Source organism: Quercus lobata, chromosome 3 (genome assembly GCF_001633185.2).
Source record: "Quercus lobata isolate SW786 chromosome 3, ValleyOak3.0 Primary Assembly, whole genome shotgun sequence".
NCBI classification, from domain to species: domain Eukaryota; kingdom Viridiplantae; phylum Streptophyta; class Magnoliopsida; order Fagales; family Fagaceae; genus Quercus; species Quercus lobata.
Window position 1 is genome coordinate 28,069,683 of NC_044906.1, and position 18,606 is coordinate 28,088,288.

The following is an 18,606-nucleotide window of genomic DNA, read 5'->3' on the forward strand; positions in this document are numbered from 1 at the left end:
GTGTCTATTTGGCAGCAAAATTTTTATCTGCTGATTCTGCTTTATTGTTGAAATCCATTTTTTGTCTCTACTTCTACTAAGTAAATAAATAAATCAATTCTGATTTGATAATATACTAACTTATTTTCTTTTTGTCTTTCCCTTCACTTTAGTAGAGGGCAACCCTGATACAAAATTCTACTCGCGGGGAAGGAAAGGCATGAATGTCTTGCATGCAGCTGTCATTCGCACGCAGAAAAGTAAGTCCCCTCATCTGTCTAGTTTTTTGTGTTTTGGTTTTTACATCAAACTTTTTATTTTGAAAGCAATAATTTTATACAATCTCGCAGCAGATTATATACCAACTAGTCGCTAACAGGTGCAATGCGCGGGAAAATTATTAAATATGAGATGTTGTGTATTTTCTTATTATAGTTTAAGAGCTTATTTCAAATCTTCATTTCATATATTTTTGTTGGAATAATTTACATAATAAATGTAGCAATTATTCAAGATATCATCCAAAAATGGTTTTTTTTTTTTTTTTTAAGAACAAATGTAATAAATTGAAACATAATATACTATATTGTTCTATGGATCTTACAACTTTAAAATAAGAATTGTAATAAATTGAAATACAAAAATTGTCTTCCAACCCAAATGTTTATGAAGTTGCATTCCAGTGATAAACTCCCCATGAAAAAAATATAAATCGACCCAAAAACATAATTTTAGTATCAAAACATGGATAGTGATTTTTAATGGATTGGGTTAATAGCACTAGCTTTCAGCAGGGAATAATCTGATTTAAAAAGTCGCATACCTACGATCATATACAGGAAAGGAATTGAAACTGATGTCTATAACTAATTTTGATTTCTTACTTATTCATCCCTTGAATGTCAAATTATTCTTTTTATTTTTTGCACTTGAATTTAATTATTTAAGTGACAATTTTATCTTTCTTAGTCACACACTACATGATAATGTTTCACCTAAGACAATTAGTCAAACTTTGAGAATAAAATATCTCACATATATATTATAAAGAACTTGCATTTTTATTTTTTCATTCTATGGTAAAGAAAGTACTAAGAAGAGCACTGGGATTAACAGGATCAGGAAAAAAAAACTACTAACCACTATGATTAGTGTTATGGTTTTAGAACCCAGTTGAGTCAGATTCAATCAAATCTCTAGCCAATTAATTAAAGTGATTAATTATGCAGTTAGATATGATTTAAACAAACATCACACAATCACAAATCACATGAACACCAAGAATAATGACACAGGAAAACTTTTGAAACTATGGTTTCAAAGTAATAAATTTGAGGAGGATTTATCCTAAATAATCCTCAAGACAACTGAGAGTTCAATAAGTGTATGAAACACCTTGAACGTTTAGACCCCCAATTTACAAATTACCAATTCAAGCTTAATATCAAACAATTAATGTGCGGAAAATGAACATAAGCTTAATGCAGAATTGATAAACAATCTAAACCAAATAAAATCACATTCACAGCAGAAATTAAATGGAAAAGATTAAGGGAAGAGAAATGCAAACACAAGGACAACACTCGTTGTGTTATTGAAGAGGAAACCGAAGCCCTCGGCGTAAAACCTCTCTGCCGTCCTCCAAGAGGTAAACAATCCACTAAAGAATGTAGTTGGGATACATGAACAGTAGAAGACCCTCCAAGTCTAATCTACTTAATGTACCTAAGCCCTCCAAGCTCCTACTCCAACGAGGTTACGCCGAATCTATTTATTCTTTAGCTTGCCGGATTTCGCTACTTAACCATAGCATCTACCAATATGAAATTGGTCCCTTCTTAACTGCTTCTCAAACACCAAATGGCCTTCTCACAGATATGGGTATGGTGAGAAAAGGTTTTGGTAATGTACCTCTCAAGGATTTGACAATGGAGAGGAAGAGAGTAGAGGAATTTGAAGAGTCTCTATGTGAAGATTGTGGATGAATCAATCTTGTTTTTCTCTAGGGTTTCTCTCTCAAAATTCTCTTTGGAAGCTCTCTCAAAATCATGGGTATAAGGGTATATATATAGTAGGGTGAGAAGGAATGTGAAAAGTCAGTTTTTCCCAAACAGGGTGTTCTGGCGACTTGACCTCGCGACTGGGTTGAGTTGCGAGTTCAAGCTACGAGTTAACGGCCTGGCCAGCCTAGGACTTTTGTCTTGTAGTGCAATAGCTGGCGCGACTCTTTAGCTTCTGGCATGCTTGGCATGTGTGCAACTTTCTGGCAGGTTGCAAGCCGCGAGCCACTCGCGAGATCCAGCCACAAGTCCCTGCTTCTTTACATAATCTTGAGTATTTCTTCACACTCTCTCACACACTACCCTTATATGATTCCCACCTAAATATAGGGTTACTAATTGCTAAAATACAAGCAAATTTGGTACAAAATAAAACCAATAAGATGGTTGATAAAATTCAACCTTACAATCTCCCCCTTTGGCTATTCCGTGAGAAAACCCTAAAACAAACTCTAGACTTAATATGTGAGTTGGGAACAGTTGAACAAAACTCACTCATACCTAACTCTAGAATCTGATAAGCTCTTAAAACATATGAACAAGTAACTCCTGAAACACAACAACACAATTTGATCATTGTATGCAGAAAACTTGTAAGGCATATGAGGAAAGCACAATGCAATCAAGCAAAATGGAATGAGAAATAAACCATGGCTTGACCAAACAGATAATCACTATAAAATAGTGACCACAATGCTCATTCACACTTGGAATAAACATCCGGACATACAAGTTAATAAGCTTAATACAAATCACTTGCATGCCCAACACTCAACCAATGCACAATACTTAAAATATATGCATCTAGGAACAAAATCCTACTAGGGCACAAGAGTGAGAATACTTAAAAAAAATGCATGACATTTAGCTAGAAGTATTATGGCAACAGAACATAAAGGCTGTATAACATGGTACAAACCATAAAAGCCTACAAAACACATGGAAACAAACTCTAAAATCTTACAAAAGCAACATAGGCATAAACCACCATAAACATACTGAAACACAACTTTAAATATTAACAAACCAATGTAACATGAGTTGTAATAAAACAGATCCATGAGTTTAAAGCCAAAACATTAACCTAAGTGCTTAGACACATTAAACCCATAAACTATAATAAACATAAAGTAAAACCAAAGCATAAACAGCTCCCCCTTAAACTGACACTCCCCCTTAGGAGCTATCCCTCAAAAGTTCTCCCCCTTTTTGACCGAAATGGCCAAAGGGTCATTGCTGGGTGCTAAAGTTGTCAAACTTGGCTGAAAGTATGTTGAGCTGATCCTGAAGTGCTGCCATCCTGTCAGTTTGCTTATTCTGGACCTCTTTGAGTCCATCAATCCTCTCAAGAATGATCTGGAATGCATCAGGTGGTACCTCTGATGAGGTTGAAGCTCTGCTCCTCTTGCCTCAACTTCTAGGTGTTGAAGCTTGTCCTACAGTCACTGTCTCAGTCTCCATTTGGTCACCCTCATCTTGATCACCTACCTCTTCATCACCTGGAAGACGAACTTGAATCCTGATGATGGTTAGCTTGTTGATAGCTGAAGGTGTAGACATGGGACTGATATCTTGAGGGATTTCAACACCTTTTGCTCTGAAAAGCCTCATACGAAGGCTAGGAAAGATCAGCTTAGGCCTAGAGGTGGTTTTAGTCTCATCCACAATAGTGTTAAAGATGTGAGAGCTGATGTCAATGAAAGTTTTCTCCTTAAGTTCCATGAGGAAGATAGCTCTGGCATTGTTGATTGTAGTCAGCTTCCTCACAGGATACAGATTGAACATCATGATGGTGGTTAGGCACCTCATGTCAGCTGGAAATGCGGTAGTGTTGAGGCATCTCCCTTCTCTTTGTCCACCAATGTGAGTTTGGACAGTTTCTATAAAAAGCATCCTGTCCTTGTAGTTGGTGAAGTCAGAGTCTCTAATCCTTCAAGCCCTAGCACCTCATCAATATTATGGGCATCTATGGTGAATTCATTTCTTCTAACCCAACAACTCAACTCATCCTCCCTTATCACAGCATTTGCATAGAATTCTCTAATTAAAGGCTCATAGACAGCAGGTAGGTCATTCAGTAATTTATCCCATCCTCTGCCCTCAAAGCAACTTGGAAACAACTCAACTCATCCTCCCTTATCACAGCATTTGCATAGAATTCTCTAATTAAAGGCTCATAGACAGCAGGTAGGTCATTTAGTAATTTATCCCATCCTCTGCCCTCAAAGCAATTTGGAATGAAGGTGTCCTTAAAATCCCCTAAGTCAAAAAATCTTTCCTGAATGATGGTACCCCTCAGGAAAGAATCCCTATATCTATCAAAGTGTTGAACCGACCTAAATAAGTTATGGTCCATTTTCAACATTTTGTCAACTTTCTTAGCAGGAGTCTTCTTCTTTGTAGGAGAAGGTGCCATCTGTGAACAAGCAGAAAAGGCCACAATACAGAGTACAATAGAGGAATACTCAGAACATTAGTAACACGTTATTGTCAAAAATATAGCACCAAAGCACTCAATCAAGACACAGTTCAGAGACAGGTGTAGAATAAGAAAGTTCAAAGCAGTGAAGAATAGAATAACCTATTTACACAACAGCTCTTGGACTTTGATTTCATCAAGGTCTTTGCTCTCCTCAATTGCAGTCACCTTTGCACGGAAGCTCTCCGGCAATGAACAAAGAATTTTTCTTACAACTTTCGAGTCCTCTGTTTTCTCTCCCAAGTTAAACTTGCCATTGACCACTTCATTTAGCTTACTATAGAAAGAGTCAAAGGACTCATCCTCGCTCATCCTGAGCTCCTCAAACCGAGTAGTCAACATTTGTATCTTTGTGTCTTTAACTTTCTTTGTACCCTCATAAGTGGTTTCCAAAATCTGCCATGCTTCCTGGGCAACGGAGATATCAGAAATCCGATGGAATTCATCTGGGGACACACCATAAAAAATTGCATTAAGTGCTTTACTATTAGCATTTGACACCGCGAGAGCTTCCTTATCCCAAGTGGATTTGGCTACCTCTGGCTTTGTCCAACCTATTTCAATAGCATCCCAAACAGCCTCATCAATAGAACACAGAAATGCTCTCATCCTTACCTTCCAAAAGGCATAGTTGCTATCATCAAAATATGGTGAAGCATTTAAAGATTGAGACCGATCCATCTCAATATAGGGTCAAGGATCACACTATGGTAATGAAACCAATATAAGTGTACCTGCTCTGATACCAAATGAGAGTTCAATAAGTGTATGAAACACCTTGAACGTTTAGACCCCCAATTTACAAATTACCAATTCAAGCTTAATATTAAACAATTAATGTGCGGAAAACGAACATAACCTTAATGCATAATTGATAAACAATCTAAACCAAATAAAATCACATTCATAGCAAAAATTAAATGGAAAAGATTAAGGGAAGAGAGATGCAAACACAAGGACAACACTTGATGTGTTATCAAAGAGGAATCCGAAGCCCTCGGTGTAAAACCTCTCTGCCGCCCTCTAAGCAGTAAACAATTCACTAAAGAATATAGTTGGGATATATGAACAGTAGAAGACCCTCCAAGCCTAATCTACCCAATGTACCTAAGCCCTCCAAGCTCCTACTCCAACGAGGTTACGTCGAACCTATTTCTTCTTTAACTTGCTGGATTCCGCTACTTGACTATAGCATCTACCAATATGAAATTGGTCCCTTCTTAACTGCTTCCCAAATACCAAATGACCTTCTCACAGATATGGGTATGGTGAGAAAAGGTTTTGGTAATGTACCTCTCAAGAATTTGACAATGGAGAGGAAGAGAGTAGAGGAATTTGAAGAGTCTTTATGTGAAGATTGTGGATGAATCAATCTTGTTTTTCTCTAGGGTTTCTCTCTCAAAATTCTCTCTGGAAGCTTTCTCAAAATCGTGGGTATAAGGGTATAAATATAGTAGGATGAGAAGGAATGTGAAAAGTCAGTTTTTCCCAAACAGGGTGTTTTAGCGACTTGACCTCACGACTGGGTTGAGTCGCAAGTTCAAGCCGCGAGCTAACGGCCTGGCCAGCCTGGGACTTTTGTCCTGTAGTGCAACAGCTGGTGCGACTCTTCAGCTTCTGGCATGCTTGGCACGTGTGCAACTTTCTGGCGGCTTGCAAGCCATGAGCCACCTGCGAGATCCAGTTGCGAGTCCTTACTTCTTTGCACAATCTTGAGCATTTCTTCACACTCTCTCACACATTACCCTTACATGATTCCCACCTAAATACAGGGTTACTAATTGCTAAAATAAAAGCAAATTTGGCATGAAATAAAGCCAACAAGATGGTTGATAAAATTCAACCTTACAGCAACATTTCACTAATAGAATAGAAGTTTGTATAATAGTATTTACTTACGTGACCACACGCAACTCCGAATCCACATACTCTTCTATTGTGAAACTATTGCACACAAACTCTCTAGTTTGTGACTTTGAGATCTCCACTCAAAGGTTTAAATCATCAACAGTGGTTAAATTGATGCAGTAACTTTACTCTATTATTGGATTTGTTATTTGCATAAGGCCTTCAGTTGTAACTTAAAAAGGGTTTAGAAAACTTCAAATATGTGTACAAAATACTGCCCTCTTGAGTGTGTGTAAAATGTGCTCTAGGGTTTGTATTTACATCTATCAAAACCTTAGATCCAATAGCTAAGAAAGAAAGTGAGAATTTAGATCTGCACAAATCTCGATCGATCGAGATAAGTGAGTTTTTTTTTCAGCACTTATCTTTTCCTACTTTCTTGAGTCTTCATTTCTAGACTAAACAACTAGAAAAAACTAAGGCTGGGTTTGGATAGCAACGCATTTGCGTTGCTTTATGCATCTGCGTTGCTTTACGCATCTGCGTTTTTTTCTATGGGTTTCGTGCACTGTTCACGGGACTCGCAAGTACGGAATTCAGCAAATATAACTTTAAAACTAGGTCCCACGGCATTATTCACACATTTAGAAATTATTTTGTTACAGTATTTTCAGTTTTCAGTTTTTAGCAATAAACGGTATCCAAACAAACCCTAAGTTCTAAAGGTTACAATTTTTTCATGGTTGCCAACCTAAAAATATTGACTTTACAAGTAGTATTACATGTAGTGGCTATAGCAGCGTTTATAGAAAACGCCACTATATGGTACCTATAGTGGCGTTTTTGACAAACGCCACTAAAAAAAACGCCACTATAGTGTTTGCTTTCCAGCCCAAAGTCGAGTTTGCCAAACTCGACTTTCAAAAAGAGTCTAACTAACTAAATAAGTTTGAACACATTCCATGCACCTAATATTTTGCTGAAAATAGTCTATTCAGCAATTTTTGCCGTCTTTGCGTGATAAACGAAAGAAAGAAAAGAAATAGAAAAGAATTAAATAAAGAAAGAGAGAAAATATTATTTTAATGTTAGTGGGAATAAAAAATTGTTATTATTATTTTTTTCTTTTTCAGCTTCAAGCTACCGTACGCTGTTAAAAGTAGTTGGTACTATGGCTTTGAAGGTAAAATTTTTAACATTACCTTTACTATTGTAAAGTATTTTTTGTATTTTAGTAAAGTTAAAATAGTAATATAGCTATTTAATTTTATTATTGCTGTTTCTCAAAAAAAAAAAAAAAAAAAAAAAAAAAACTTCATTATAGTGCTCTTACACCTGATGGACCTTTCACCTTTTTTTTCCTTTTCCTAGTTTCACCCCTTTATTTTTTTTTCCTTAGGATCCGCCCATCCCACCACAAAATCTGCATTCATCACTCCACTATAGGCTGTCACTACGTTTGGATTTTCACCCCCTCGCCCCCCCCCCCCCCCTCTCTCATGACAGGTCTACTAAACTGCCGCTCATTCCAAATTTGAATTTGTTATCCTTGAGATCCTTTTTAATCCTCGAAACAATAAGATTTGAAATTGGAAAATCCTCATTAAGCTCCTTATCAATATCCTCAATTATCGCCTCCAAATTAGGGGCTAAGTTGGCTGAAATTGAATTCCTTACATTCATGGTAGTTTCCAAATTCAAACCCAAAAGCTCCTAATCACTCCCCCCCCCCCCCCCCGTTCCACTACCGTGGCTAGGGTTTCACGCCCCCCTTTCCGCTCCTACCATCCCTTGATTGTTCTGAGTCAGCTACAATCCCTGATTCTAACGACCTCATTAAACTAGGCTGGGATTTCCCTGAATCATATCCCTTGACCTTAATCGTTTGGTCTAGATGAGCTAAACTAAGAAGCTCTTATCCAGTGCCCAAACTATTGGTTTACTACAGACAGAGTACCCTTGCTTTTCAACCAAATCTCGCAGTCTTTGTCATCATGGGACAGCATTCCACACCAAAAACATATATTTGGTAGACGTTCATATTGGAAAGCAACCCACCCTTCGGACCTTCCATCAAACATAATTCTCCATCCTCGACATAAAGGTCGGGATACATCTATACTGATTCAAACATACATGAAAGTGCCACCCTTCACCTCTGATAGGTCTTAGGAGATTGTAACCGGGCCGATTGCCTCCCCTATTTCAATAGCAGTCTCCAGAGTCATATACTTGAAAGGCAGATCATGGATTTGAACCCAGAAGGAACAGGTCTTAAATTCTTACTCCGAAATAGATTTACTCCCATCAAAATGTTGCAAAACAACCAGATGCCAATCATATGACCACGGTTCTCCCAAAAGAACCTTATCAGCATCAACCTCAAGATCAAAAGCAAATAACAAAGTGTTACTCCCAGCATTTGTGACCTCAAAACTCTCCTTAGTGTGCCATAGAGACAGAAAGTACACACCACTGCTTCCATGTTCAACGATCTCTTCGTAAAAACCTTTGTAGCCAAAACATAATCTGAGGCCACTTGTTTCTTCAATAACACGACCCTCTCCCTCTCTCGCAGAGAGAGATAATCTATCACATCTGTGAGTAAGATCCTCCATTCACTCACTATCTGTTTCCCCCACCCTACTAAGGAACGAGAAAACCCTAGCCCTACTAGTAACTGAGTTACTATAGGGAATGGCACGTCTTTCTCAAAGAGAAAGGAAACAAAGATACTACAGACTAGGGCTTAGGTAGCACTAGACCCCTACACTACTAGACCGAGAACTTGTGCTGACGAATTCTAATACCACTTGCATATTATTGAAATTGTAGTTTATACATGTTATCATGTGATATTCTGCATTAGGGGTTACAGATGTTTCAGCCAAAAATTCAAATGGAAACACATAATGATGTAGCAACCAATTTAAGTATACTGTGTAAGAACATCTAAAAGGAGCAAAAAGAAATAAAAAGAAATAAAAAGAAATATATAAATTGTTTTGAACTGCCCATTCATTCATTTGAATCAGAATTCAACTAAATAAATTTAATAAAATGGTTTACATATGAATACAGTTATATATATATATATATATATATATATGAGTATTTTTTGGTTTCTTGGCACTTCATGACGCTTGAGTATTGTTTCCGCCTCTTCTTTGCTGAAGTCTACAACTCCCCCCACGCTTTGCCAAACTTAAAAGAAAAGAATGCAAGAGAACTTTTATGAAATTATCAATTATAGGTTAGCACCCAAAACAACTGCAGACAACCATGACAATTTAATGACTTGAATTTTTATTCACTGAAATTGAACATTTACAATTTTCCTACCAGCAGGTTTTGGTAGCTAACTCCAATTTCAAATGCCCTATTGTTTCATGTAAACTATCAGCTTCTCATCTTCTTCAATATAATGTCTCACCTCATCATAAAGGCATCATCTTGACATGTTGAGCCTTCACCATCTCTATTAAAGTCTAACCCATATTCAATTTCGAAACCTCAAAGCTAATCGGTATTTATCAAATGAATAGAGTGCACCAATATATATATATATATATATATATATGTATGTATGTATGTATGTATATGCAATGCAAATATTTAAAATGTCAAAAATGCAAATCAATTTAAAAGTTATGTAATTGAATGTTGTTAGGACATATGTGGATCTTGTTAGAACATATGTCATTGTAAATTGACTAATTCTTTGACAAAACACACTTTACTTGTAATTGAGTAGATCTAAGATGAGTTTAATACTTCAAGGAACAAGAGTTCAAGTCTAGTATTGAAGCCATGCAAGTTTGTCCAAGAAATAAGCGAAGAAGTGTTGTTCATTAAAACTCGACAAATATCTCGATAGATAAATCTATCGAGGTTTAATGTTTAATTCTCGACAGCTTTCAACAAAAGTTGTATCTATCGAGAATTACGAAATTCAGATTTCCAGATTTGTTTTTTCAAGCATATCCAAGCTATTTATGTAGGGTTTCTTTTCTCACAACCCTAAACATATATAAGGATTATTTTTAGGGCCATCTAAGGTGATACAACTTGATGAAAAGTGATTATTCACTCAAATTGTGACTAGAGACAATTTTCCCTAGTTCATCTTCTTCCTTGTAGAAGCTGTTGCGTTTGCGCGCCAAGAGTTTTGTAACCAAGGAGCTTCTTGATCTTTATTGTTGGATGAACTGAAGAACTTTGCAAATAACATCTTCCTCAAGTTGGAGTGTTAGTCACGCACTTGAATCCGTGCATCGATTGGTTAGTCACGTACTAGAAGTCGTGCATTGAAAGGAGATATTGTCACTACATTACAAGTCCAATTGGGTATTAGGGTAAAGATTCAACTGTAGCTTGGTATTAGGTACTAGGATTCCTTTTACTTGTAACCGCTTGTTATGATAATAATGGATTATCGGGAGTAGTGACCTTAAATTCACCCGGTGGGGTTTTGCCTTAGGGGTTTTCCCCATTCGTAAACAAATCACCTGTGTTAAAATTTATTTTCCGTTGCATTTAACTTAGTTGGTGATTTATCTGTGTTACCACGCTTATTGCATGTAATTGAATCTAATTAATTCACCTGGCTAATTAATTGAATAATTTACCAAATGGGTCAATACATTCTTGGCCTATCAAATGTTACTGAAATATAATAAAAAGAATAACCACCCAATCGAGTCAATACATCATCAGTATGAATAGTAACGAACTTAGAGTCATTATTCACTTCTCAAAAAAAGAAAAAAAAAAAAAAAAAGAGTCATTATCCACAAATCAAAGTAAAAATGAAAAAAAAACCAAGCAATGAAATGAAAGAAGAATTTAAACCACCACTTATGCGATGTTGTTGACAATACTAGATAGCCTTAAAAACTTTATTAACCCAAAGACGCACAAAACAAAAACCTGAGACAAATAAATGGAATGGATCTAAAATTTTCTCAAAAAGAAAGAAAGCATAGCATGTCTTAGGTTAAGTTTTGTGAATGTGATACCTTATGCTTTGTGAAAGTGAAGATCAGATTTGATATCATTCATAAGCAAATAGATATCGAACGTAATTAGAAATAAATCAAATAGATATCAAACTATCATCACAAAAAAAAAAAATAAAAATTGAAACTCACGTAAAACTAATACAAAATTGCATAGTTATTGACAAAAGATTGTTTGTACCATTCCTACGCTTGAAGCCTGCCAATGAAATAGAGAGATTGGGACATGGAAATAAAAAGGAAAAAAAGAAGAAAACATCAAATTTAATATTTAGTATTAAATTTTAGATTCAGCCCAGAAATGCAAACCAACAAAACCCATGATCAAAATTTTTCAACCAACCAAATAAATAAATAGAGCAATACAAATTCTGTTAGTTTCAATAGAAAATAGGCTAATTTTCTAGAAAAGATTTTACTTTGTAAACTCTACAGATTTTGATGAAGATCAAGATTTTCAAACATGGAAAACTCATAGCTTGTCTTCAATTATCTTATAGGTAACTTGTAATTTAACAAAATAGTAATCAACTGACATTGACACCAGAAATCTACAATATATATATATAGAACCTTATTAAGAATTCTTTGAAATAAAAGAAAACAATTTAAGAAGATTATTCACTCCTGTTTAAAAATAAAGAGAATATGTAAGGGGAAAAAATAAATAAATAAATAGAGGATTGAAGATAAAAGAAAGCATTGATGAAAAGAAAAGTGGAATAAACTGACCAGCTGAATCCTAGCGATAAGGGAGAGAGAGAGGTTGCGGTTGGAGAGGAAGTTGAGAGTGACCTTGGAGGCGAAGTACTCGACATGTTCGGCGGACTCGAAAATTTCAAGGTTGATACTATAAGAGAAGAAGTTGGCTAAGACGGAAGTGGAGAGGTATAGAGGACGTTGTCACTTCCACAACTTTTGGTTTCAACTTCTTTCTTCCATATAAATCCCTCTTATTCACAAAACTTGAAATTGCCTTGAAAAACTAAATACCAAGTGTTACAACCAAGTCCAAGTTTAATACCTATTTATTACAACCAAATAGTCTACCAAACAAGTAAAAATCTCTAATGAATTAGACTTCACGTTCATAGACCCACAAGCCCACTATGAAATAATGCATAAAAAATAAGACCCACTTCTTAGTTTCCCTTAAAATTTCAAATTTGCAAAGTGTCAAGAATCTAAAACTCCCTTACGAATTACAAATTTTGAATTTATATCCTAAGTTTAAAGGCCTACGGATCAATGCCAACGCAGAAACTTAATTTTCAATCTTTGTCTATTGTTAGTCTCACTTACATTCAGAAATAAAGCTATATCAAAGTAATAGTAGTATTCCAGTACGAAACATGAGTTGTGTTGTATTGGTTGAATTGTAGTTATGAGTGGGGGGAGTTAATGTCTCGATTAAATTGAATCTATGGTTTCTTCTTTTAGGTAAAGCAGCTTCTAATTACATAAAACCAGGACATTTAGTTTTGTCTATTTAGGTGGATCCTTATTCCATTTCAAGTGATTATTTTTTTAAGCAAAGTAAATATGTATAACTTTGTTGAGCTATTTTGTGCATCACACGGGTTAACAATTAGTATACATGTAAAACTAAAAACGATTAACTTTTGGTTGATCATATAATATTGTGTTATACAAGCTTTTGAGACCTCACAATACTACTTTTATCTTTCTTTACCTACAAATATAAATATATATATATATATATATATATATATATATATAATTTATTGATAATATAAATATCCAATTTTGTAATAAAAATTTATTTAATTTTTAACATTAAATGGTTGTTGAATCTAACTTATAAGTTTACAAACAAAAATCATTGTATCTAATAAACTTTAAGAATATAATTTCGTTATTATTAATTAATAATATAGATTTGTGAATGTGTAAAATTTTAGCCATAGTATTTACTATAAATAAGAAAACTATGAATACACTTAGCTTGTTTGAACATGTAATTTAGTTTGATGACAAATTTAAACTCGATTCGTGTTTGAAATAAAATTAAATAAAAATTAATTACTTTTAATACTCAGCTCAATTTAGCTTATTTAGGAGGCCATCAACCGTTGCTGTATTTTTTTTATTTTTTTTATTTTTGGATAAGAACTGTTGCTGTATTGATCATTTTTGTTAAATTATATTATTAGTAACGCGATGTGTTATATCATGTTGTATATGCTAAAGTGGTTGTAGAAGGAGAAGCATAGAATAGGGTCACTAAGAACAAACACGAGAGTTTACGTGGTTCAGCCTTGTTGGCCTACATCCACGAAGGAATCCCTCAAGGGTTACCTCTTTATTGTATAAAAGTGTAGTACAATAACTTGTGTTACAATGAACCTTAACATGAGTATATATAATAGACTAAATCCTAGACTAATAGACTTCTAGTATAAGTAGGAGACTTAGCTTGCATACAAAGTAGAATTAGGTTTGGACCTATTATATTGGGTTAATATGTCTAATATATCTCTAACAATTTTGTTGCATGGTTTAGGACTAAGATCTGCTACTCTTGATTTATTCGTTGTAGGCAATCTGTTTAAAAGCAAAGATACTCTGGGAACTATTTCGTTTCTTACTTCGTCCCTGGTAAATGCTACTATGAACTTGTCAGAGAGAATTTATCTCAAGAAGCGCCTTCCCATAATAGATTACCAATCATATAAAGTCCACATCACAAGAGAAGGTAATCAATTTCCCCTCGTTGAGTAATTCCTGTTATTATATCTTTTAAATTGGAACTTTTTTTTCCTCTATCTTGACTTTGTTGGACAACTCGACAACATAGAAAGAATAGCCCAAATCGATTTTCCCCTTAATAATCTCAATTTGCAGGTGTAAAATATTTTGGATAGTACTGGATTTGTCTGGCTTTGAGCCTCTAAGGTTTAGGTTGAAATTATCCGCACCTAAACGGGATATTATTTTTAAACCTGTGACAAGTTTGCACAGTTTCAGGTTGACCTATGAGTGTTGGCCCCCCTTATTTTTATTTATGTAATCTGTTTAAGCTGTTGTATGATGATTGAATGATGAGTGGAAGTATAAAAGAGAAAGCACATATAAAGGTTCACATAGTTCGACCTAATAGTTTACGTCCATAATAAAAAATAAAAAAAACTTCTTCACGGCTACATATTATATTAATCATTTGGGTTACAATGAAATTAACGTGATGTTTATATAGTATAAAGTAATTGACTAATCCTATGCTAACCATAGACTAACCTAAGGTTAATATGCTTATTTTACAAGTACATGTGTAGTGTCAACTCGGGTTAACATGTTGGGTTCGTGTCCTGTCAAGATAGGGGTATACAACTAAAATATCTCAACCCAAACCTGACTCATTTCATAATCGTGTGATGGCTCTTCAACCCTAACTCGACCTGTTAATGAAGTGGGTTGACATGACCCGACCCACTTGACATGTTTAATAAACAAGTCATGTTGGGTTGACATAAATGTGATACAACCCATTTTAGCCTGCTTAATATTAAATATAACATTCATATATAAATAAGCTCTTTACATCCTAATAGTAATGCATACACTTCAAGTTTTCAATTCACATTCAAAATAGCATAGTTCAACAAAAATATAACATCCATCTACAAAAAATTTCTTTAAACTCCAAAAGAAGTGCATACACTTCAACTCAAATTTAAAATAACATAGTTCAACAAACAGAATACGTCAAAAGCTAAGTATTAATATTAAAAGAATTAGTGCAAACAGTATACTGATCATGACCAGGGTTTATAAAGTTTTAGTTTCTAATTATATCACTTGTAAGGTTTTGTAATTACTCACTTTTCTTTTTAAGTTTAAAAGTTATTTGACCAATCTAAAATAAAATGAATATTTATATGTTATATGAGTTAAATGATTTGTGTTAAATGGGTCATTTTGGGTTAACACAAATATATTGTCATGTTAAACATGTCTATTGCAGGTCACGCGAGTTGACCCGCCTATGACACATTTCTTATCGAGTCACTTTTAGGTCGACCCGTTTAAGACCCAAACCCGCAAAGGCCTAACCCTAACTCTAACCCACAAAAACCTGTGTTGTGTTCAAGTCGTGTTTGTGGATTGGGTCAAACATTGACACCCATGTCTACAATTAGTTTGAGTCACTAGAGTCATAATATGTCTAACATAAATATTAAAAATAAATTAATTAGCAACATGAAAATGATATTAAGAACCTCAGGTTAGTATTAGGAGGATTATCACCAAACTAATACAACTTATAAAACCATTCAAGTCAAATAATTTTAACAAATTATAACCAAATTTAGAAAAAACAAATCTAACTAGATATGTGCCAATTACAATTTACAAATGTATTTATATATATACAATCAAATTCATCACAATAATCTTCTCAAAAAAGAAATCATCATAATAAAAAGTAATATTTTGGTTGCATTGTTGTAGTCCCGTGAATTCCATGAGTTAAAGTTACGAAAACAAAAGGAGTTGAGAAAAAGAATAATAAAAGAAACAAGACAAAAATGCCATCTTTTAAAAATGTATACTTATAACCTCAAGGGGTTAACTTAATGCAGGGTCAACTCTAGACATTTTAGGGTCTAAGGCGACAATTAAAATGGGGTATTTTTATATTAATGTATTAATTAATTAAATTAAAATTTATTTAATATTTTTATAGTATAATATATATAATTTAAAATATATTTTTCTTGCCTTTTGAGATGCAAATTGACTAATTAAATTTTAATATTCAAGTTCTTCTGACATCTTTTTTTCAATAATATAACTAATCTACTTAATATTTCTTGGGACATTGTTGATATTAGATATGATTTTATAAATTTAATTTTGAAAAAATTCTTTCTGCAGAGCAATTGTAACATATGTTGTTAGTAAAATTCTATAAGCATTAAATGTATTTGGACATCTTTTAACTCTTTTTGGTAAACTTCTTCTTCATTTATGAGATTTTCATCATTATAAATTATTTTAAAGTTTATTATCAAGATTTGTTTTATTGCAAAATTGAACATCATTATGGTTATTTTCATTGTTATCTTGTAATTGTATCATTTCATTATCTTCCAACTCTTTTTGGTGAATCTCATGCTCATATATTTGTGATATTTTAATCTAAATTTGTATTTTATTTTGTTTATTACTAATAAAAATTTATCCATTCATCATTTTTGAGACTCAATTTATTTTTCTTCACTCACACATATAATGTTTTTATTTTGTTTTTCCTTTAGTATTATTATTTCATTTTCTTTTTTCTTTTTTGGATTGAAGTTTTTTATTTTTTTTTATTTTTTGCTTTAGTCTTAGTGTAGTTAGTGACTACTTATACACAACAAAACACAAGATTTGGTAAAAGTGTAAAACACATCCTATGACAAAAATGATAACAACTAGCCTCTAAGCACGTGCGTGAGGCTCTTCTATTTTTTTGGTAATAATTAATTTAGAGCATTTATTATAATTTGGAATTACTACATTTTCCAATCACAAAAAATTAATCACACCCCTAGGTTTTTTCTTTTGTGATTGGAAAATGTAGTAATTCCAAATTATAATAAATGCTTTAAATTAACCATTACCCAAAAAATAGAAGAGCCTCTGAGCGCGTGCTCAGAGGCTTTTTTTATTTTTGGGTGCATGTATTAATTTTTTGAACCCAAGCCTAAAAGTTTAATAAATAAAAAAATACTTGGGTAAAATTCTATAAAGCGTGTTTTTTTTTCCCTCTTTTCTTTAAAGATAATATTATAAAATCATGGAAAAAATTGCTTCTAAATAATATCTAAATAATAGGCAAAATTTTTGGAATAAAAATACCTAAATCATGTTTTTTTTTTTTTTAAAAAAAAAAATGTAAAATAGTGCTGGCATATTATTAAAATACCAACAACATGAAACCAACGTTGATTTTTTTTTTTTTTTTTAAAAAAAATTTTACATTTAAATTTTAAATGTAAAACAGTGCTGACATGTTTTTTTTTACTTGAAATTGTAAAAAAATATGAAACCAACGTTGAAGTACTCACACTTTGTGCAAATTAAAAAAGCATGGTTTGTTTGGAGTCTTTTTGTCTTTTGGTATGTTATTTTGAATCGGATTAAATTTTACCAATTTTTAAAATGTATGTACATTAAAATATAAAATAATGTAACATTTTAAACTATTAAATATAAGATATATTTAAGGGTGTAGGTTTTTATCCCTAAAAGTTAGTCTATTATTTAGAAGCAATTTTCACCACAATTTTTAAATTTAATCTTTAAAGATAACTTCTCTAGTATCATTCTTGTTTTAGCAAATTTGTATGGTAATTGCTTACGGAATCATCAAATGTGCAATGAAAGGCTCAAAAGAGGACAATATTAAATTTCATATGGTAGGATATTTACAAAAAATGTTTTTTAACAACTACTTAATAGATTGACTACCACTTCACTCACCCGAATTCATCCAATGTGCTTGCTATGCAATCTAACCAAATTGTTGATATGTCACCCTAAAAAAAAATACAAAAAAAATAGAGAGTAAGGCTCAAATGTAAGAAAAACAACAGACAAAAATAATAGGAGGAAGAGAGGGCACCACTTAAAACACATACACTAAAATAATGAGTCAAACCCGAAAACCACAAAAAAAAAAAAAAAAAAAAAAACAAATTAATATCTATCATTCCCATTATTTAAAAATAGTCATTAATTAAACACCCATCAAACTGACTAGATAAAACAAAAGAAACAATTAAAAAAGATAAGATAATGATATGGAAAGGATAATAGAATTACATTTTATTATTTATATTTAATACTTTGCTTTTTTTTTCTTTTTTTTTTGGAGAAGATTAAATACTTTGATCTTGATCTACGTAATTGCAAGTTGCAACAACAATCATCCCGTCACTTCGGTAGTAGAGTAAGGGCTGGATATTTGCTATCCAATGAATCCGGGACAAAGTATAATTTTGTTTCATAGGGAATCAATGAGTTTCCTTTTTTGTGCACTCCAAACTTGATTTATACTTATCGGGTAAAAAAAAAGTTTATCTACAATTTACACGCTTAGAAAATTAAGATCATCTAGGATTGTTGTTGTATTCAAGATTAAAATCATCTACAATTTCTTTTCATTAGGATTCTTGCAGGTGGCTGAGAACGTTTACTGTAAACTATCTTA

General features: G+C 33.2%; 1 protein-coding gene across 4 annotated transcripts in view; it reads left to right on the forward strand.

The window, feature by feature from the left end:
* The window catches only part of LOC115982760 (ankyrin repeat-containing protein At5g02620-like), an 84,617-nt gene that overhangs the window by 18,444 nt on the left and 47,567 nt on the right, over positions 1-18,606 (forward strand). The window contains exons 1-3 of one of the 4 annotated variants that reach the window (XM_031105472.1): positions 155-239; positions 7,500-7,549; positions 13,945-14,100. In XM_031105472.1, coding sequence (XP_030961332.1) covers positions 14,016-14,100 — 85 coding nt within the window. In that variant the 5' untranslated portion in view covers positions 155-239; positions 7,500-7,549; positions 13,945-14,015. Of the gene's footprint in view, positions 1-152; positions 240-7,499; positions 7,550-13,944; positions 14,101-18,606 lie in introns of those variants that run through there. The other 3 variants (XM_031105468.1, XM_031105469.1, XM_031105471.1) reach the window with 3 other exon arrangements.